This window comes from Haemaphysalis longicornis, unplaced genomic scaffold (genome assembly GCF_048455015.1).
Source record: "Haemaphysalis longicornis isolate Haplotype H1 unplaced genomic scaffold, Haemaphysalis longicornis Haplotype H1 scaffold_20, whole genome shotgun sequence".
Classification (NCBI taxonomy): Eukaryota; Metazoa; Arthropoda; class Arachnida; order Ixodida; family Ixodidae; genus Haemaphysalis; species Haemaphysalis longicornis.
Genome location: NW_027526296.1, coordinates 924,832 through 946,901, shown reverse-complemented (window position 1 = coordinate 946,901; position 22,070 = coordinate 924,832). Strand labels below are relative to the sequence as shown.

Genomic DNA, 22,070 nt, shown 5'->3' with positions numbered 1-22,070 from the left:
CCTGGGAAAGCGCGACGAAGGAGTCGTTCACCGCATTCGCCTCAAAGTCGCTTTCACCAGCCACTACCTGCACAAGACGCGCCGAGTTGCCTCCCCTCACTGTCGAGTATGCAGTGTCCGTGAGGACATAGAACATGTTCTGTGTGTGTGTCCCCGTTATGACACCCCGCGGCTATCCTGGAAGACAACTTTGGGACTGCGTGCTGATGCACCATTGAAGCTTTGTGACGCCATTGGTCCTTGGCACTCAACTGCCGCGGCAACACGGAGTACACGGGCTTTGGTGTCATTTCTCCGTGACTCCGGCCTGAACGAAACTCTGTGAATGTGTGCCTTAACTTCACTTCTGTTCGTGCGCCGTGTGCCTGATCCTGCATTTGTCAGTTTGTGTGCTTATTTGCTTTTGTAGTGTTTGTGTGAATTTTTGTGTTTTCGTTTCCCTTCACTTTCGCACATCTCATGTTCATGTGGAGTAGCAAGCCAAATTCGCTGCCAGGCTGACTTCTCTTCATTCATTAAAGGCATTCCTCCTCCCCCTGGAGATAACCATGGACCAAGAAGTACTTTCAAGGTGATTGGTCTTGGGTTAAGGCGCTCTAGTTTCTGCACAAGACTGTACCTTGCGTGTATGTATGAGGACCATTCCAGCAGCAAATGCTTCACGGTTTCCGGGGACCCGCAGTTTACGCAGTAAGGGTCTGTGGTGAAAAAGATATGACCTCGTAAGCGCTGCGGTGAGACGAAGTCGGTGGTATAACGTCTCTAACCGGCGCGGAATTACCTCTGGCGGCCTCATCCTCCTCTCAGGGTCTATGTAGCGTAGGCAGGAATGGTGGTGATCTGAAAACGACCAGAGACGGTTCCGTACCGGCCCCTGTAGCGAGCGCACTTTACCACCTGGTATGGTAGTGCTGACAAACCTTTACCTTTACCCCGAATCCCCGCACTGACTATAGCAGCTGGCCATGTCCGAGCCCTCGGACCAGCGACGACTGGTGGAGCGGCCTGTTACCCCTGGCTTTCCAGATGGCGCAGCAATTGTACCGCTCAGGATTGCTGTTCGCACGGCTTACTCCTGGCCAAATTCGTACCTCGCGTATTTTCGTAACGGTTGATAGTAGTCGTTTTGTGCAACTAGTGCATGACTCGACAAACAGTGGCACGTAAGTGGCACTGTTGCTTATGTCAGAGTCGTGTCAGACAAGCCCAACGGGATGTGCAGTGTCAGTCGGCATGTTCTAGTGTTCTACTGATCTATGCCTTCGCGTTCGTTCTCAGCTTCTATCGCTTACGCCCGCCATTTTACTGCTATAAAATTAATGTGCGCTACTCCGTGAACAGCCCGTTGTCATCCCTGTTTAATTTGCGTTGAACTGTGTCGGCCCCAGCACATCGCAACAAGCGGCCCATAATACTTCTTCGTCAGCCACCAGCAGAATGGTGGCTGACGAACTCGAATTTCACGGACTCGAAGGCGGCGTTGCAAATTTTACTGCGTGACAGCTGCTTCAGCTTTCACGTGCACGTATCCCGTGACGTCAGTTACCTGCACCATCTCACCTACGTCGCCTGTCACCTAGTGACTCTACAATGGATACCTGCACATTGCGGCATTCTCGGGAACGAGAAAGTGGATGAGGCAGCTCGCAGAGGCCTACAGCTGCGAAATAGAAGAAAGATTTTTTTACAAAGCACGAGGCAGCAGCGCTAGCGAAGGAGCTTGCTTTAGAGGAATGAAGCCGCCCCTTGTCTTTTCCTGAAACTCGGCACCCTTTCCTGCAGTATATAGACCCTGCACTCAGAATGAGGCTACCAGAGCGGATTCCACGTAAGCTTGAAACTCTTTACCACCGGTTGCGTCTCAACGCAGCACTCACGAACACTTACCGCCGTCGCCTCGGTCTAACTGCAAATTGCTATTGTGATAATTGTGGACCACCGGAAACAGTAGAGCACGTCCTTCCAGAATGTCCGGGGCATACATCCAGGAAAGAAATCACCTCGCACAAAAGATTGAGTGCCTCAACTACGGATCTATGTCTTTGAAAGGTCTCCTTGGACCCTGGCCCTATATCATCTCAGAGAAAAGTGTTGGTTGCCTTATTTGACTATTTGCACGAAATCGGCGTCGCAGAGACAATCTAGAACTTTACCCATGAGATCTTGTGGACTTTTACGTCAGCACGAAAAGCTTAATGTTCACCTTCTTTTTTGCCCTGTCCTTTACCCCCCTCTCTTGTTCCCTACTTCTTTTAGGGTCTTTACTCCCTTCTCCTCATCCCCGCAGAGTAGCATGCAGGCGGGAACATGCCGGCAAACTTCTCTGCTTTCATCTAATAAAGAGCTCTCTCTCTCTCTCTCTCTCTCTCTCTCTCTCTCTCTCTCTCTCTCTCTCTCTCTCTCTCTCTCTCTCTCTCTCTCTCTCTCTCTCTCTCTCTCTCTATCTCTCTCTACTTCATAGTTCAGTGCAGGAGAGCACATTCTGAGTAGCTTGCTTATATCGTTTTTCCTCTTTGCAGTCGAGCCCACTTATAACGGCCGCAGCTATAGCGAACTCTCGGTCAGAACGAACGAACGCGGCATGACCGTCACAGCATACTTCGAGGCAATGGTATTTTGTTCCAGATTTAACGAACTCATGGGGGGCTGCAGCTCGGGTGCTGCGAACGATCGACCATCGCCCGACCACGCCTGGTCTTTTCAGTCGCCACTTTCTCGGCTTTCCGCGAACGCAAAGCGTCAAATGATTTGCGTAGGGATCCACATTTTGCAACAGAACTAAGTGCAGCCAGCAAAAGAAGACCAGAGGGAATGAAAATGTAAACAACAAAATGGCTGCGGCTTAGCTCAACGAACCTTGGATATGCAAAGCAAAAGCTTGGCTCAGTCTGTTTAAGTTTTGGTTTCGCTTGGTTAACCTTCGATGTAGCTGCATTGCCGACCACGGCTCAACGCCGTCCGGTCCCGTTCAGTGCTCACAGGAGGAGGCCCATCTCGCTTTCATTCGCGGCGAACGCGGGGCTCCTCTTCGCCGGGTGCAAGACGAGTCACGTAGCCCGAGACGACCCAACGGCGCATGCGTGGGAGGCGACGGGGTGTTGGTCGGCTGCCGATCAGCTGAGCCCCGGCAACTGCGCGCCGCTCAGCTGATCAGTTAAGCAGAACGACTGGAAACGGGGCCTTGTGCGCAGCGCCGAAAGCGGGCCCGGCGAATCACGTAATGCTTTTCGAGAGGTGGGTCGCAAAGGGTGTGTCTGAGGTCAAAAGGTGAATTTGCGCATCCGCGGCGAAATCGCTGGACGAAAGTAGCAAAGCTTTGCTTTAAAAGGACGTCGCCTCTGTGGGTTTCGTGCACGTTTGCCCCCACCCAACTTAGTCTGCATGCGGTCGGAGTGAGCACACGACGGAAAAGGGGTGAAGCGGAAGAGGGGAGGTGAAGGCGAACTTGCAAAAAGTTGGCGTTGGCGTTGTGCCAACACCAGGGCCGGATTAAGGTGGGGGCTACGGGGGCTGTAGCCCCGGGCCCCCAGCTGTCAGGGGCCTGCTCGATCATATGAAAAAAAAAAATATCTTCAGTGTGCTCGCTGCCAGCATTGAAAGTTGAAGGTAGGAGCTGTAATCTCACCTTCACACCGAAGCTGACTAACTCGTGACAAGTGGGAAGGAGTAGTCGGCCCCTCACGTTATGGTTGACAACCTTCGAGTCCATTTCAATTTAACTTAGTTATTCCTGCTCCTTTTCCTTGTTTTCCCGACGTTTATGAGAAGACGTCTTGGACCAGAAGTCGGGGGTACACAGCTTGAACGGGCTTAAGAAGCCACATAAAAAAGGCCCCGAGCTCGGCTCCGGTCTTTGTCGGCACAGGTCGTTTCGGTAGTCTTTTCGGTACACGGACATCTAAGTACGCGGACGTTTCGGCGCGCGCATGTTTCCGTATAAGAAAGGGTCAGGCATGCGAATAATGAAATAATGTCTGAAGAACATTGTAAATTGCTTAAGCCTGAGGGATGTTATACGTAATTATTGATAACTTAAGCACTGCCCTACGGGCTCATACACAGTTTCTGCTAGAAATTTCAATGTATAGCGCTTGACAAGGAAGGTCATTGCGATTACGACCCGTTCAATAAAGGTAGTGAATTAGTTGAATCGCATAAGCGCGATTGATATCGACTCGATATTTCTTGCTGAATGGTCAGCGTATATATGGGTTATTTAAATGTTCAAAGGTTGTGTAGGCCACTCGCGGGGTCGTTCGGCTTCAGCCCGCGCCTATGTGCTGTAGCCTCTGCAGGCTGTCTGAGAAACAAGCATTGCGGAAGGTACATGTCCGCGTGACTCCATTGGTAGCGTTATTCTCTAGGCGCCACTCCGTGTGGACGCAGAGGTCGCCGGACCAGCCCGACCCTAGCGGATCCCTTCGAGCTGGGGAATCAGCAGGCCTAAGCGGTGTGAAGAGCCCAGGCGTGGACGCCAAACAAAGCAACAACGAAGTATGTTTTCTTTGGGGATGACGAAAGCTGTGTCCACTTAAAAACCCATCCTGCGTACGGCCCCATCGATGCCGCCTTGAAAACGGACCTCCGCCGCGACTCGGGGACGGTAAGCTGTTTGTACCCGTGGGCGCTTTTCGCTCTGCAATGAGCCGGCGGATGACGCGGACCAAAGGGTGGCCCGCAGATCTGGTCCCGCTTGGACGCGACGGCAGGAGGAGAGGAACCCCCGAAGGAGCGCGGGAAAAACAGTGGATGCGGCAAACGTGTTGAGGACTCGAAAACGAGAGGTCCGCCCATACTCGCCTCCGTCGTAGACCCCGAATCTAGACGAGAAGCTTCAGCGTGTTTCCACTGCCAGTTACGACCGAACAACGACCCGACCGATCGACAACGAACTACTGACTGCTGGTACTGTCGCGCGGCACCGACGGTAGCAGCAGCACGGGGGTGAGCAGAGACATTCTATCCTTATTAAACTCTTGTCTGGTGCCATCTCTCGTGCTCACCTGTCGCTCTCCAACCCAAAGTTAATGTGTAACGGCTTGCCGCCTAGCAAGACCATCACAGCTGCGGAACAGGAGTTCATCGCCGCTAAATAAGTTCGACGGCCATTCGCAAACCCATGCACGAAGCGCACCGCTTCCCAGCCCCAAAAGCGACATTTTCCTGCTCGTCGTCTTTCTGCTAATCGTGCTGCGATAGGAAGGTTGCGTTGCGCGACACATTTGAGCCCCCTCCCTTCCCTCCTCCAACCTCCTTCAAAGGCAGCGCGTGTCCTAACCACCGCGTGCTTTCTCGTCTGCGCGGGTAACCTACAGGATTTTGGCCCGTAAGCCGTGGGGCTAACTGTTTGGCAGATTTCTGTGAGTGACAGCTGCCGGCGCGGACTTTAAGCCCTCCCATATATGCAGGTGGAGAACTTTACAATAAAGCTAAAACCTTACAGGCTTAATAAAATCTTCTTGTAACAAAATACTTTTCTGTACCATTGCGTGTGCAGGTCGACACGGCGCTTCGATTAATTGTGAATCTGTGGTGAACCTGCAAATAAACCATACTAACTTTTACGACTGATAAAATCCATTACATAATACTAGACATCCGGAAAGCGTAAAATTATGTATGATCTATCACTGATATACAATCTATAACATGGGCTTCGAAAATTTTCGCATATTAAAGCGGAACCATTATCATCATCATCATCATCATCATTAGGGCCCCAAGGATGCAGTAGCCCCGGGCCCCATAGTTTCCTAATCCGGCGCTGGCCAACACCCGTGAGGCACAATCGTTTCTCCAGTACTGCTTGTATGCGGGCGGAACCACAAAAATAGCTCCGCAAGAATTTCGGTAGTCCCCGTTGATGATCGCTCCTCCTTTCCTCTCCAGTTCGGCCGAAAGAAAAGAAAAAAAAACAGTGGCTGATTCCTCTTTCATAGGAATCGGTAAAACACAAAAGTGAAATGTGCAGCGAAATCCCGTTTTAGTACTAAAGGTTGCTTCCCCGCAAGAAGACCCGGTGTGCAGGGGTGCACCCTTTACAGGCCGCTTGCTTCGTTGTACTGGCGTCACTTCCGTGACGGATATGACGTCAGTGAAATCTTCGTGAGTCCGGGAATAAAACATTCGTGTTAAAAAAAGGAATCAATGTGAAATGCGTGCCATGAAGCCAAAACGTGTCGAGTGCCGCGGAAGTGTCATCGGTTGTTCTCTTCGGGCATTGAGAATTATCAGATGCAGGGAGCCCAAAACAGCGACGTGTTTAGGAAGTGCGATTTGTCTAATGACTGTGCTACACGGCTGTTTCGAAGGCGTTCCGAAGGCCGTTGAACCAATTGTCTATCGAGTGTTCCACAGTAAATGCATAGAACGCAGTTGGGGGAAAGAGTCCAATTGTCAATCGAAATTTACCGCGTAGCACAGGCATATGTCAACAATCTCTACCATTTTTGGAGACAGGGAGAAGATCCTGAGCTCAAAGATCAATGCCGATTTGTCGAACAGGCAGCAAAACGGCCCCAATGACAATTCAGAGAAGATTTATGGATATATTATGAGCTATTTTTCGCGTATCTAGCTCCTTTGTGTCGGGAGTTCATTCCGACAGGCGAGCGGCAAACTTCTGTAATGGCTGCAGCCAAGCGCCCTGTTATCGCCACGCGCGGTTTAGGCGATGTCCGTGGCCGCGTCAGTGCGCCCGCCGTATGCGTGCCGCTTTTTCACGTGCACAAGATGCTTATTACATGTATAACGAGCTTCTGATATAACGAACATATTCAGCATGACGGTCGAGTTCGTTGTATATGGCTCATTTGAGTAAACTTTGCGTTAAAAGGGGTGTCAGTGTTATTCTGACGAAACAATCTTTCGAATTAACCGAACTTGCAGTTTGGCTTCTGTTAAGTTCGGGCTCCTATTTATTTAATGAAAGCCGCCGGTCGTTCATGTATTGGCGTCGCCTCCGCTGGTAGCTGCTATCCCGTGTCCCTTTCATGCAGCCGCACGGACGCCAGGTTCGGAGCCGCGGAGAGCGTGTTTTGTGCCCGTCCTTTTGTGTGTCAAAAGACGGGGGCGATTAGCCTGAGTCTGTCGCGTCGGAGGTGGCTGGGTCATTCGGAATGACAAGCTGACCGGAAGCTGAAGGATGGTGCGTCTCGTAGTGTCGAAAAGGCTCGCGATGTAAGTTTTTGAGAATTTGTGAATCCGGCGCCGCGCGCTCTTCGTCGACGGGTCGTTCGCCTCGACGATGGTCGCCTGAGCTGGCAGCGTCTCTTCCCGTGGGCTGTTCAGGTGGGCGGCGGCGCCCCTTTAGTCTGGGAGGGGATTAGCAACGACTCCCTCTTTGTCCCGGCGCGCGCGCAGACAAGGCGCCAAGGCGAGGACGCGGGAAGAAATTACCCGCGCGAAGACCGCTCCAAGCCGTCGGCTTGGCTTTGGAGCAGATGCCGGCCGCTGAACGTAATGGTGTGTCCACTTTAGGACGCAGACGTCCTGTATTTGCTTGTCGGGTGTAATAGCGTGCGTGGGAAACGCACAATGAGTGTATAAGAGAGAGCGTTGGGTCACGTGACCGCAGGTGGGGACACATGTGTGATTGGCTGGTTCCTGTGGCCAATCAATGGTTTCTAATAATTGGTTGAATGGTTTTTCTCTCTTTCTTGAACGCCCCCTTTTTGGAGGCGGGGTTTTTGGTATCAAAACCGGAGTGTTGGGTTTTGTCGAGGGTCGGTCGAGAGGGGATCTAGTTCAGTATAGATCTCGGCCGAACAGGCTGCTGCTGTCAGAATGACAATGTAACCGTCACTCTGACCTGATTTAAAGTTGGAGTAATGTAAATAGTGTAAATAAACCTAATATCCAGCAAGAAAGGCAGTCCTCATCCCTCACCCGCTCCAAGCATCGGTCGTCGGTCATCAGAGCGAGTCGAGATCGTCCTCTCGGCTCGCGCATCAAAAGAACATCACTATTTCGCCTCCATCAGTTCGCCAAGAAGATGGAGAGGCGAAATTTAACTGCTTCTTGGCCACTTTAGTACCTAGACTGATTCACAAGAAACTTGCACCCGCACACAACGCAATCGTATCAAACCTATAGCTCACAAACTTTTCGGCGCATCAAAATTGAGGTTTTTAGCAGGCCTCTTCAGCAGGCCTGTTTTGCTTGGAGAACATAAGCTCCAAACAAACAGGAGCGCTGTGAATTTGGCTTAGCACGAACGCGCTAGAGCGACGCGCGAACTTTTTCACGAATTTTTACTGGACCTGGGGTGAAAAAAATGCCTGGCGATTACTATACTCCCTAATGCAAAATTTGTGCGTAGCGCGAAGTGCCGTCTTCTCGGTCAAGACGCATAGCTTCTGGGTCTCGGGAAGTGATCGCCTGATAAACGAACGCACAGCGGCGCGGGCTACTCTACCGCTATCTCGCGGCGCGTTGGCGCAACCCAGCATGTTTTGTAAATCGCGCTTGAACCTCCCGCCAAATGTCACGTGGTTCGGATGAGCCACGCAACGAGGATGATGACGACGGACCCGGAGGACCGATGAACATGCAGCACGCAGAACTTGAAAGAACAAGACACTTGCTGTCATTGATGCCTGGTTTTGCGTTCCCTTTCTCGGGCACCATGAGACGCTGAGGTCGGTTTTCACGCACGTGCCCGGAGCGGGCTCGGCCACCACCCTTCCCCTCACATTTTCGGAGGAGCGTCCCGCGCCGGCTCGGCCAACCGTCCTCTCATTTACAATTTCGCCACACTCCCCTCCGTTTTCTTTCAGTCTTCGGTCTTCCCATCCTTCGCTGGGTTACAACGCCGAGGCCACCGCCGCCGCTAAACCACAGTAGTGGCGGCTAGCGTCACTAAATAGGTATATATGCTTTTAAAGTACCGGCACTCTTTTCTTTCTTTGTTATGTGCCGCTAGGATTTTCATTGGTCAGTCGGCACCACGTGATATTTGTTTACATACGGGCGCAGCCATTTTGTTTCTGGGCACCTCTCTCTCTCTCTCTCTCTCTCTCTCTCTCTCTCTCTCTCTCTCTCTGCTGCGCGGGGCTAGAGCGGCCGGTACCACTCCGCCCGTCACAACCGGTGGTGGTTTCGTTGGGAGAGATGACAACACTGCAAGCCAGAAACGAAATGCCCCCCCCCCAGACGCCTCCGGATGCACGAAGTGGCGGTATACTCTTACGCGTAGCTTATCTAGGGACGCTAGCGGCGGCCAAAGTGCCGCGCACTAAAATGTCCCGCGGTGTCTGCAGTGCTGACCAACGGCGGTCTAATTTATAAGACAAGGCTGGCACAGGGCCGAGCGTTTGCCGTTGTGGTGTAATGCGGACGGGAAACATGCGGGGTAGATGGGACGCATCGATTCGTGCATGTCTTGAACCGAAGGCACGCCACAGACCCGCAACGTGTCTCTAATTCTTCAAAACGGCAGCGTGGGGCCGTCACCGGGCGGTTGAATGCGTCGCGGAAACCTGGGGCGGTATTCTCGAGTTTTGTCCCTTTTGCGTCCCTTTCAAAAGTCTCCCTTTTGGCGAGCCCAGATAGGCTAAAAGCCAACATCCGGAAGTGACGCAACGCAAGCGTGGCCAACCTACTGCTAACCTTGCTCCATGCTGCCAACGTCCACTTCTTAACCGGAAGTACGTCACCATGAAAGGGACGCAAAAGGGACGTTTTCAAAAGGGGCAGTTACGAGAATACCGCCCCAGATCGATCGAACATATACGTGTCTACCGGATAACACCAAGTGCCGTATTTAGAGGCCGACTATTGCCACCTTCAAACATAGCTTTATTAGGAGATGGATGACACGTTGGTCTCCATAATTTTTTTTTTAGTTTGACCAGAGTCCTTCAATGCTTTTACTCTGGTTTGACCAAGCACGAGGTGATGGACCAACCTACCCGTTCCATGGACAACCGCGCGTTGCTGGGCCTGGACCTGCAGAGCGCGTTCGACAAAGTCCACCACTCGGCGATACTCGAGCAAGTGTCCCGACTGAACATGGGAGAACGCACGTTCGCTTACGTCAAAGACTTTCTGACGGACCGTACGACGACGATCGTGGCCGGCGACATGGAGCTACCGAACAAGACGCTCGGGAGCGTGGGCACGCCGCAGGGCGCCGTGATCTCGCCGGTGCTGTTTAACATGGTAATGATCGGGGTGGCCGAGCGACTGCGGAGTCTACCGAACGTCAAGCACACTATATACGCCGACGACATAACACTCTGGGTGACCGGCGGCAGCGACGGCGAGATCGAGGCGGCACTGCAGCGGGCGATCGACGAGATCGAAGACCAGCTGCGGGGAACGGGGCTGGTGTGTTCGCCGGCGAAGTCGGAGCTCCTGATCGTACTGCCGCGCGGGAAGAGCCGGAGTGACACGACCGAGCCGGATATCAACCTGAGAACGAGGGATGGTACGGCCATCCCGCACGTGAAGACGCTACGGGTGCTGGGGCTGCACATCAATGCGCTGAGGCACAACGGCCTGACAATTACGAAGCTGGACGCGAAGGTCCAGCTTCGTAATTGTCGTAAATCGTCTACCGCCATTCGGCTCATCAGGAAGGTGTCGACGCGGCACGCAGGGATGAAAGAAGCCAGTCTCTTGAAGCTGGTGCAGCCGTTTGCGGTCAGCCACGTGGCCTACGTCGCGGCTTTTCACGACTGGAAGGCGGCGGAGCGCCAGAAGGTGGACGCGATTATACGCAAAGCATACAAGGCGGCACTGGGGCTGTACACGCACACGAGCACAGAGCGACTCCTGGAGCTGGGGGTGCATAACACGCTAGATGAGATAGCCGAGGCGCAGCGAACGGCGCAGCTGGCTAGGTTAGCGCGAACTAGGACGGGGCGTTCGATACTGGAGAGAGTGGGATACCGCGGGGGGCTGCAAGGGAGTGTGGGCCGGTCGCCGTTGCCGTGCGGGCTGCTCCGCTCTTTGCAGGTGCCGCCGATCCCGAGACACACGCATCCCGAGGTGGACCGAGAGCGTCGACTGGCGAGGGCGAAAGCTCTCACGGCCACGCACGCGTCGGACAACGGAGCCTTCTACGTCGACGTGGTGAGGTACTCGGACCGCCCGGGCACGTACGCGGCGGCCGTGGTCGCAGCGACCTCCGGGGAGCTGTGCACGGCGTGCAGCGTGTGGGCGTGGAGCCCGGAGCATGCGGAGGAGCTGGCCATTGCGCTGGCGCTGACGAACCCGAGGTGTACGACGGTGATAAGCGACTCGCGGAGTGCGATCGTGAACTTCGCGACACAGAGCGGTGCCGGTGACGGTGAAATGGTTTCCGGCACACATGGGCCCGGTGAGCACGGGCGAGAACCGCACGAGGAGGAGGACCGGGCGGCGCGCGCGCTCACCAGCCGCGGCGCGAGCCCGAGCCCCCGACCTGCGGAGGACGACGACGAAGTGGTGCCGATCGCCTCGTACAAGAACGTGTTGGACTGGTACCGCGAATGCAGGCGGACGTACCCGCCGCTCCACCGTAAGCTCACGAGACAGGAGGCGGTGACGCTGCGGCAGCTACAGACGCGAGCGGTGTGGACACCGGTGGTGGCGAAACATGTGTGCCCAGAGGTGTACGCCAGTGACGTGTGTGCGGTGTGTGGCGAGGACCGAGCCACCATTGCGCACATGCTGTGGAAATGCAAAGTAGAGGACGGTGTCACAGACGCGTTGCCGCCGCGCCTAGCGAGTGCGGTGGCGAATGTGGACTACGACGCCCAGCGCGAGGCCGTCTGGAGGCTCTCGAGCGCCAGCGGCCGACAGCACGTTCTCCTCGGAGGCTGGGTGCGAGTAGGTAGCGAGCGCCGGGTGGCCGTCCAGCGTGACGTTTAGGCCGCGTCTTTTTGTCGGACAATAAAAAAAAATGTTGTTTCTCTCTCTCTCTGACCAGCTAAGCACCAGAGCGACAGCAAGACCTGGTGCAACGAGCTCTGGACGCAGCTCGGACTGGCGGCCTCCCGGACATTGGAGGTGGCGCAAATCCTCTTGTGCTCAATAAAAGTTTCAATATTTCACTCTTCCTCCTCCTCCAATTAAAATTTTGAGACTAAGTTAGTTTTCGGTGTTCTATTGATTTGATTGATTGATCGTGGGGTTTAACGCGCCGACGCAACGCAGGCGATGAGGCGCCCCGTAGTGGAGGGCTCCGGATTAATTTCGACCACCTGGGGATCTTTAACGTGTGCCGAAATCTCGTACACACGGGCGTTTTTGCTTTTCGCCTCCATCAGAAAAGCGGCCACCGCGGCCGGGAATCGAACCCGCGACCTCGTGCTCAGCAGCGCAACGCCTTAGCCACTGAGCCACCGCGGCGGGTTTTTTCGGTGTTCTAAATTATTGTTCTGTTTGTTAAGTTACGGCAGGCTACGTTACGTTAAGTGCGAGAGAGCGAAAAAGTGTCACACGCGGCATTTGTGTGTGAAAAGTCTGTGGACGTCGCATTAGTGGAGGCCTTATAATACCGTCGTACGGCACTTTAGACACGGCCAAGATGTAATCGCGCTGTCCTCGAAGAGGCAATCTTCAGAAAGAATGTCCGAAAAAAAGGGTAAATAACGCACGTAAATTAATTTACAGAAACTTAATGTAGGAATTCAGTTATACGAACGTTCTGTTATTGTCGCGAAGCGGAGGTCTCTTGATGTTGTTTGAACTCACGCGGGAGCAGCAAGTACTGTATCGACAGATTCAGTCAGGATCTTTCCCTCACCCTCGCTTACTGAACAGCATGTTCCCAAATCAGTACGACAAGACCTGCCCGTTATGCAAGCAGCTCGGTACTCTTCGCCACATGATAGGAGAGTGCGACGTCAGCCCGAAGCACCCACCCCTCATCAGCAACTCCTCCACTAAGAACCCCACCCTTACCCCTAGCGAGCGATGGGAGATCTTGCTGTCCAGCCCCGCCTTGGAGGATCAGCTACGGCTGGTTACCAGGGGCCAGGTGGCGAAGACAGCATATGGAATCATGTGAAGAGGGATCCACTCTCATCCAGCGCGTTTTGCGCTGACATGCTGTGCAATTGAAGTTGTTCCTCCTCCTCCTTCGTTTTTTGCGTTCTGTGCCCGCAGCCAGGGCTCTTCCTCCTAAGTTTTTGTGTAAGAGCGGCTCGGACGCGGCGATGCCCTGGGCCCCTTTTTTTCTAAGAAGCGCATGCGAAGTGTGTCTCTGCGCGCTGACCGACCGAGAGAGAGAGAGAAGCCGAGAGTCGCGGCTGTTGAGGGAAGCGAGCCATCGTCCCGGCTTCGTGGCGTTCCATTCCCCCCCGTGGGCGTGTGGTGTTCTCCTTCGGGCTCCGTGTCCCCAGTGTTCTTCAGACGACCTTCCTGTTTCTTCCCCTGTTTACATTAGTGCGTTTTGTCCAACTACTTGCTCTACGCCCATAATTCTCCAAGCGCGCGTTTTAGAGTCGAAACCTTGTGTCTGTGTTTTTGGTCATTTTCACTTTGGCGGGAACATGGCTGATTGGTGTTTACAAGCGTCTTCCTGATTGGCTGCGGGTGTGCCTTAGCCTTGTTCCCTAGCGTCCGCACTCTCCAGGATGCACTTTCCCCCAATACGTCCCCCACCAGACCGCTTAAGCGAATATAACGCGGCCCCTCTGGCTATTGCGGCCGGAGGGGCGACCGGCAGCAGGACTCTCTTCAGAAACTCTGCCGCTCGTCGTCGTGCCCTCCCGCCGGGAGACCGAGATCCAGTCAGCCATGTCCCGCTAAGTACTCTGGATCTATTGACTGCCTTTCTCATTTGTGTAACAAGTATATTCGTTCTGATTCTTGTGTGCTAAATGTCATCAATGTCACCAGTAAATTAAAACAGGTAACCTTTAAAACTTCTTCAACGCCTCGACTTTTTTCCTGCGACATCATGCTACCGTAGCGGCAGATCTTGGACCAAAATACGCCGTTACAGTATTACGCCCGGCGATTGTAATTGTAACAGTGCACCGGGCGAGACGGATGAAATGAGGCGTGCCATCCTTTTATAACAAAAACGAGGTGTGTCGCCCGGGAATAAAGGAAGGTTTTGCAGCTATTAACTAATTCAATCTCTGCACACCTCACTCATAATTGTCCAAACAGCCGATTGTCCAGAACCATGCGTGGGGTGGCACTGCCTCTGAGTTCGTGAAGCTTCTTCAAACAAATCTTCACCGGGAGCTTGCGTACAACGCATTTATTCCAAAGTACTTAAGCATCAACGCTACGGTCATGTCGAGAGCGGGAACGAGGCAGTAGTCCACTGCGCGCGCACAATTGTAGAGAACACTCTTGCTCCTGCTTCATCAGTGTGCAAGAGGAGAGCCCCAAGCAGTTTCAAGCGCTTTGCCCCCTGAGACGCTTCGTACTGAGAATTTAACTAAGAAAAAAGAAGCTATCAATAAAAGACTATGGCTAAACACACCGTTCGCCAAGCACAACCCAGATAAAGCAGCCTCAACGTGCCCGCCCGTCGGGAGTGCAGCTGCGTGAATTCACAACGACGCTCTTCTCCAGGCTGCTCTTGCTTACGGTAGATTGCCTCTTCTTGCTGATCCTCGAGTAGGAGACCGGCTGCTCCAAAGTCCTCTTCATCTCGTCGACGAGTCTGCGCTTGCTATCGGACACCAACGACTGGGCATCGCTGGCTGCGTGGGACTCACGGGTGCTGTCAGCTCGATCTGACGCTTCTGGCGGCAGCCAGCGGAAGGCCCCTGCGGAACCATACACGGCGATTGCAGTCAGCGCGAACAGCAGGTCTTCGCGGCCCTCGCCGTGCAGCAAGTACATGAGGGACGCGAAGACACCTCCCAGCCGCGAGCTGGCGGACGACAGGCACATGCCGGCTGCTCGCACGGGCGTGGGGAACAGCTCGAGGCAGTAGGGGAAGTGGGCGGCCACGGCGACGACGGCGGAGCCCCAAGCGAGGACCAGTGCGGAGCTGTGGACGACGGTACCCGTGGGACCGCGGTCGAAGAAAGAGGCCAGGCTGACCAGGCTGCTCGAAGTGCCCGCCAACAGGTAGGCGCCTGCCAGCAGCCTGACTCGCGTTATCCTCTTGAACAGCCACCGTAGCAAGAGGCAGGCGACCACCGTGAACGCCAGCTCGCTCCACCAGAGCCACTTGACGCCGCTGTTCGCCGATGTCAGAACGACGGAGTAGTAGAAGAAGAGGACGGAGAAGGACGACACGAACATAATGGCGGCCCGGCGCTGCACGATCTCGGCGGTCGGCACACCATCGGCCTGTGCTGCCCCACCGACGACTGGCGCGTTGTGCAGCCTGTATTCGGCCACCTTCAAGATGCGGGTGACGCCGTCGGCGGGGAAGTCGTTCGCCCTGGCGGCGCTCACCATCACACGCAGGGCGTCCTCGAGCCTCCGGGCGGCCACGAGCCAGCGCGGGCTCTCCACCATCACAATGAAGGCGGGCGGCAGCAGCAGTGTGGGGGCCACGAGAATCAACTGCCTCGTCACCCAATCCAGGCGTTCGACTTGCTTGATCGTGTTGAAGACCACGTCTCCGAAGGTAAGGCCCACGAGGAAGCTGCCGGCAACATGGACGGCGCGGTGCTCGTCCGCAGACAATTCGTGCAGGAGGACCAAGCCCAGGGTGCTGAGCACGCTGGACGAACCCGAGATGAAAAACCTATTACACACATAGACCATGTATGAGGCGGGGAAGCAGCAGCCCAGCGTGGAGACCACCAGCACCATTCCGATGATCCGTGCGACGGGTTTCCGGCCCTTGGCGTCCGCGATGTAACCGGACACGGCCAGAAACGACACGGCGCCAGCCATGAAGACCGCGTTGCACATGGAGATCCGCCAGCTTCTCCCACATACCATGTTCCAGCTGCTTACGATGGAACTGTGCACCAGCTCGGTGTCGTAATCCCACTGGTCACAGGTCTTGACCCTCGTGTCGTTCGGGTCGCCCGGTTCGGCGTAGACGGTGCACTGACTGTACCCCCCGTCGTCCTCCAGGGGCACGGCCATCGCTTTCCACTCGGCCGCCGAGATATTGAGGCCTTCGGGCTGCTTGCACCAGTGGTCGAGGTCGCCCGAGACCAGAGGGAAGGCCAGAGTGTGTGAGTGCATGAGCCAAACGAAGACGACGGTGATGAGGATATTCCTGCCTTGGAAGTAGCCGTGGCCGTAGGCGTCGCCGCAATCGAAACCGTCGCTCGTCTGGACGTCGATCGGTGGGATCAAGTGGTCTGGGAAGAGCAATTTCAGCATCCCCGGGTGTTGCACGGTGCGTATAGACGCTTGCTTCTTTCGCTGTGCGAGGCCGGAGTCGAGAGCAGCTTCTTGCTGGGCGAGCGCGGCGAACACGCACGAGGCTCGTTCTTCTTCGGCGGCTTCTTCTTCCATGCCCTCTTCCTTGCAACCAGCCAACCAACCAACCATCCAATCAAAGCAGCGACACGTGCTGCTAGTGCAGAAGCCTGTATCGATGTTCAAGATGCACTTCATTTATGTGGCACTTAGGGTTATCAAGGGCGCCAGACAATTCAAGGGAAATACAGAGCACCACGCGCATTGTGCTATGTGTACCCAATTCATTTACCTCCCTGCTGGCGCTTGGTGGAGTAAATATTTGAATATCTATTTGAATGACGTTTAAAGAGTTCCGACGACTTTTACTAACAGCCGTTTTAGTCTGTAAACAAGTCATAAAATACGGGGTTACTTCGGGCCTACAAGCATAGGAAGAAACCTGATGCACTGGATAACACCTCAAGGGAATCATCATCATCATCATCATCAGTTAAATCGGCGTTAATCTGGTCTCGGGACCTTTATCTGGTTTCTCAAGTTGGCTGCTTCAGTTCCCGGCGAAAAAAAGTCTTCGTCCCTGTGCATACAACAAATGTTTTGCCTTGGACCTTACACAAGCCATCAACATCATCAACAATTCGATGATGCTAACAGTTCTTCCAACTAACATTTGCGCGAGTGGACTTACAGCTACATATATACGTTCTTTTCTTTTGGACGCAAGGTACACTCTTTACTTGGACCCCCCTAAAACGTCTCCAATGAGATAAAGCGGCACTGGCGCCCGACAGGGCTCGGCGCTGCCGCTCCTTCTGTTCAATATCGTCAAAAAGACCTCTTTTTGTAGCGAGAGCTATAATGGCCATTTTCTCGCCGTTTCGCTGCGACCGGTGGCCGCACCTCGGTACCCTACCTGGCAGCAGTTCCTAACCCTTTCCTGCCCAGCCCACACAAACGTGTGGGTCAAGAAATTCGTTTTCTAAGTGTCACCTGTTTTGGTTTCGTTTTCAAAGCCCTGGGTAATCGCTGCGAACGCTTCCGAGATTTTATTGGTTTCGGTAGTTCACCCATTTTGCCACCAGGGGGCGAGAAATCCCACATTAAAAACGACGCCCCCGGTGGCGGGATCACGCTAGCCACCTTCAAGTTGAAAACTGATATTTCTTTTTGCTATTCTCGTATTTTCTGAATAAAAAGCGCAAGACACGACTTGCAGGACTCGGAAAAACATGATCGGCTAAAACATACGCCCGTTCCCTTCGTGTGCGCTCCGTCTTCACCCTTGAAAAATGCAGCCACACATGTGTGGACTGCGCTTTGGTCGTCACGAAAATTTTGCTGGGCGATACAGGGTGGCCGGCTCGTGCACTGCAGCGCTAGCGATAAATATTTTTTTCTTGCTTTCTTGGTATCTCATTTATTCGCGGTTTTGTGCTGACTCGTTGGTAGTGTTTTCTTGCGCCTTCACCTTGAACTAGTTCCGTAATTACTTGTGATAATAATTTTAATCATAATTATTAATTATAATAATTGAAACTTCATTATTATTTATTTTCACAAAATCCTATTTATAATGTAAGTGCTCCTGAAAACAATATAACACTGTTAAATAATACGTCAAAATGCAGTTTGTCTGCACCTGATCCCGTTTTTAAGGTATTCTTGCTAACCGCAGATCATACGAATAGAAGCCCAGCCCACACGTATGTGTGGGTTTGTTTTCTGTGTGGAATGCTCTGAGCTGTCCATTCTGACTTTTCGAAGCGTCATTAGGAAGGGGTAAATGCATAAAATATTACTGGTGGCCATTTTTTCTGAAATCTTTTTGTTGGGCAAGAGCCTGCGGCGGCTAGGGAACCCTGATGTTCCCTAGCCGCCGCAGATGGCCGCACCACTCGCCACGCAAAAAATTAAATAAAAATAAAAATAAGAAATAAGAAATACAAATTGAAATAAAAAGAAAATAAAAATCGATAAAAAAAATAAAAATTACAAAGAATAAAGAATACAAAATAGAAAAGTCGTATATATAAAAGGGGCGGCTCGGTGGGATTCGGCGTCAGGCTTCGTCGTCGGAACGAAACCAAGAGGAGGCAGCGAGCCGAGGAGACGGAGGAACAACGATCCGCCCGCCTCGAGAAGTGTCGTACCCGTACAGTGAACCACGCTAAACAATTACCGTACCTCTCACTACGCACACCCATGCATGACTGGGTTAAGCCACAGCCAAATTTTTCGCTAACGCCTCCGAACCTAAGCAGGCTTCCCTACCTCTATTTCCCTGAACTTTTCACTGATCACTTGATGAATATGCGCCAATGCCTGCTCTCTGTTTCGCCTCCTTATCAATCAAGAATTTTTCATGGATATCGTTTCTTGCGCTTAGTAATTTTACATGGTTCCAAAAATTATTGGATGCGCTTTTGTTGTTCTTCCGTATTTCTGCCATGCATTGTTCGCTTTTCTGCTGATCTTTGCTTGCACCATGTTCTGCACTTCTAGTTTCTTTTTCCGGTAGGTATCTCATTTTTCCTTCACTACCTCCGGTTCCATACCAGTTATTTTTACCTCTCTATGCTCTGTAGACGCCTTTTTTCGCTGGTCAATAGCCTCTTTTATTTCCTTATTCCACCAGCTTCTCGGCTTTCTCTTCCCTTTCGATCGTTTTTGTTGCTTGGCTTCATTCATCTTATGCTTTATGAACGCGGTCATTTCGTCGTACTCCCAATCTTAGTCTGGGTACTCATTGATTTCATCTTTCATCATATTAGCGATGATCTTTAACTGTTCAATGTTCAAATTAGTACCTCCGGTTGTACCGATTTCTAAATTTGTCCGGGTTGCGCCTCCAAACTGCAAGGTAAGCCGCTTGTTGTTGCTTCCTAAGCTGTCTCTTCCGTTTTCATCTATCCTCATTTCCCGCAACCTTTCATATATTGTTTCGGAGAATAGACTATTTTCTATGCTGGACTGTCTGTTACCGCTTTCCCTCGTCATTTGTTGATTGATTGTAGGGTTTTAACGCGCCGACGCAACGCAGGCGATGAGGCGCGCCGTATTGGAGGGCTCCGGATTAATTTTGACCACCTGGGGATCTTTAACGTGCGCCGAAATCTCGTACACACGGGCGTTTTTGCTTTTCGCCTCCATCAGAAAAGCGGCCGCCGCGGCCGGGAATCGAACCCGCGACCTCGTGCTCAGTAGCGCAATGCCTTAGCCACTGAGCCACCGCGGCGGGTCCCTCGTCATTTGTCCGTCACACTTCTTTTCTATGTTTACTATTACAAGCTGGTTTTCCTGAAAGACATCTATCACTAGAGAACCGCTGTGATCTGTGTATCCATCAAAATCTACTATATGGGCATTCACATCTCCAACTAACATTATTTCACCCGAATCTTTGAACTCGTTTGTATCTCTTCTCAAACAGTTCACCATTTCCTCATTTTCCTCTCTAGCTCTGCTTCCTGTCCACAAATACACAACTCCTAACCATGCTCTTAACAGCTTTCATGCACTCTCTGCCAGTCGGTCTCTTGTTTAATGAGCATGTCAACGCCTCCCCCTCTCTTCATTCCTGTGGTCCTGTTGCATCCGTCCCAAACATAATTGTCTATGACAGGTGGGGCTTCTAGATTTCGGAGGTGAGTCTAGGCTAAAGTACACATTTACGAACATTTTCCAACTCACCTGGGCATGTTCGGCTTCCTCAACTACATGTGCGCGACCAGTTCCTTACAATGCAAGTACGCCCAACGACTTCTGAAGAACATGTCCACCATGTCACAAACAACCCCCAAATGTTGCACCAAATTACAGAATTCGGTCTCAAAACAGGTCTCTGTAGTATGATGGCGGATCGTTCCCCCCCCCAACCCCCCCCCAACCCCCCCCCCCCTCTTGTGGCTCTTGAAAGGCTCCTTTTAGATACCCGGATGATTGTCGTATTACATTGTCCTCGCCACTACTTCTACTGTGCATATCGTGCTAAGTGAACGTTCACAGTACAGTGAAAAGACTAATATAAACCACCATCCCCTCCCATGTCCCACAACGGGGCATATTGGCTTCCTCCTAATAACCATTCCCGTTCAGGTTGATTTTTAATTTCTAACCATTTGTCAGACTTTCTGCGTCCCTGCATATTTAGGTAGCTGACCGGGCTTGAGGCGCTCCGTAGTGGAGGGCTCCGGATTAATTTTGACCACCTGGGGATCTTTAACCTGCGCCAAAATCTCGTACCCACGGGCGTTTTTGATTTTCGCCGCCATCAGAAAAGCGGCCGCCGCGGCCGGGAATCGAATCCGCGACCTCGTGCTCAGCAGCGGAACGCCTTAGCCACTGAGCCACCACGGCGGCTACTTAAAATTTGACCCCTTGACCGGTGCGTATTACAAAAGAATACCAGCGGGCCTGGCCGGCGCGACCCGAGATCTTAAAGGGACACTGAAGTGAATTTGTCAAGCTCCCGTTTCTGCTTGCACTGCGTAGACTGGCTCAAATTAGCACACATTTCATCGTTTATCCGGTTGACAAATCGGTAATTATTGTACAAAGCGCGAAAGAAGAAAAACTACCATGCGCGGTTTGCGGCGGCCGCACGAACTAAGGCTGTGACGTTGCGAGGAGGGGGCACCGTGATTGGACGATGCCCAAGGATAGCAATCAAACATGTTTCGGTTTCGGTTTCGGTTCTGTAAAACACAAAAAATGGCGTTGTTGGATGGGCATTCTCAATATCTCAGTAATCATCGTACCGCGCTTGTGCCATGTTGTCGGCTGTAAAATGCATAAGATAAGCCTCCCAGGACGGCTTGGAATCGTAGCATTCACTAGCCGAGGCCTACGCAATGTATGAACGCCCTCCGCGTCCCCGCAGACGCTCAAATGCCATGCGCTTTTCCCCTATATTTGGAGCTTGCCTCACTCATGCCTGTATCGTAAAAAGCGTGTTCGCACCAGGCTAAGGGTGTGTTCATTCTGGCCTGTGCCCACTGCCCGCAAGCAGTCGGTGCTTATGGCAACAGCACGCCAACGAGAACTCGCTAGCGCGCCAGTGCCAGCCTGCGCGCGTTCTGTGAACTAGTTCGTGGAGCAATGAACGTTGCGGCCCAAAAAAAGGTGAACTCAGTATCGAAAACATCGGCTCGAAGCTAGCGTTAATCAAGTTGTCCTCACCCAGCGTGCAGCCAAAAGGGCGACTCCTTACAATAAGCCAGGTACCGATTGCAAGTTGTCAACCGGTAACAATCCCCTTTCGCAAGATGAGGCCGCGCACTGAACGAGCCGAAACAACGACCATTTTGCAGTGGAACTGCCGCGGCTTCAAAGACAAGGCAGGAGAATTGCAGCAATATATACAAACCCTAGAAGTGAAACCAGACATTATTGCATTAGAGGAAACAAACTGCAAGCCCAAAATCCCAGGATACGTCTCGTACTCCGACCCATCGGGCAGGGCTACTGCCATTCTTGTTCACAAAAACATAGCGGCTACGCAGCATGTCACGGCCCAGAAAGGGTGCGAGCATACCCTGGTGGAAATCCACAACTGTCAAATCGGCAACACTGAAAACATTTTTATTCTCAACTCTTATTGCCGCCCTTCAAATCGAAAGCCCGAAATTATGGAAACTTTTCAAGACACCATGCGCGTTGCTAAAGACAGGCCCACCTTTCTATTAGGAGACTTCAACGCCCCCCACACATTATGGGGATACAAGTTCTGCTCCAAAAGAGGCAAAGAAATTGCCAACTTCATTGATCAATCCAACTTAGTCCTC

The 22,070-nt window shown here is 52.6% G+C and overlaps 1 protein-coding gene across 1 annotated transcript; it reads right to left on the bottom strand.

Moving 5' to 3' along the window:
• Positions 1-14,460: 14,460 nt before the first annotated feature.
• On the bottom strand, positions 14,461-16,380 carry LOC144172346 (solute carrier family 22 member 7-like). The gene has a single exon (XM_077701102.1). It carries the CDS (start codon positions 16,378-16,380, stop codon positions 14,461-14,463), a length of 1,920 nt encoding a protein of 639 aa, XP_077557228.1.
• Between the last annotated feature and the right edge of the window lie 5,690 nt (positions 16,381-22,070).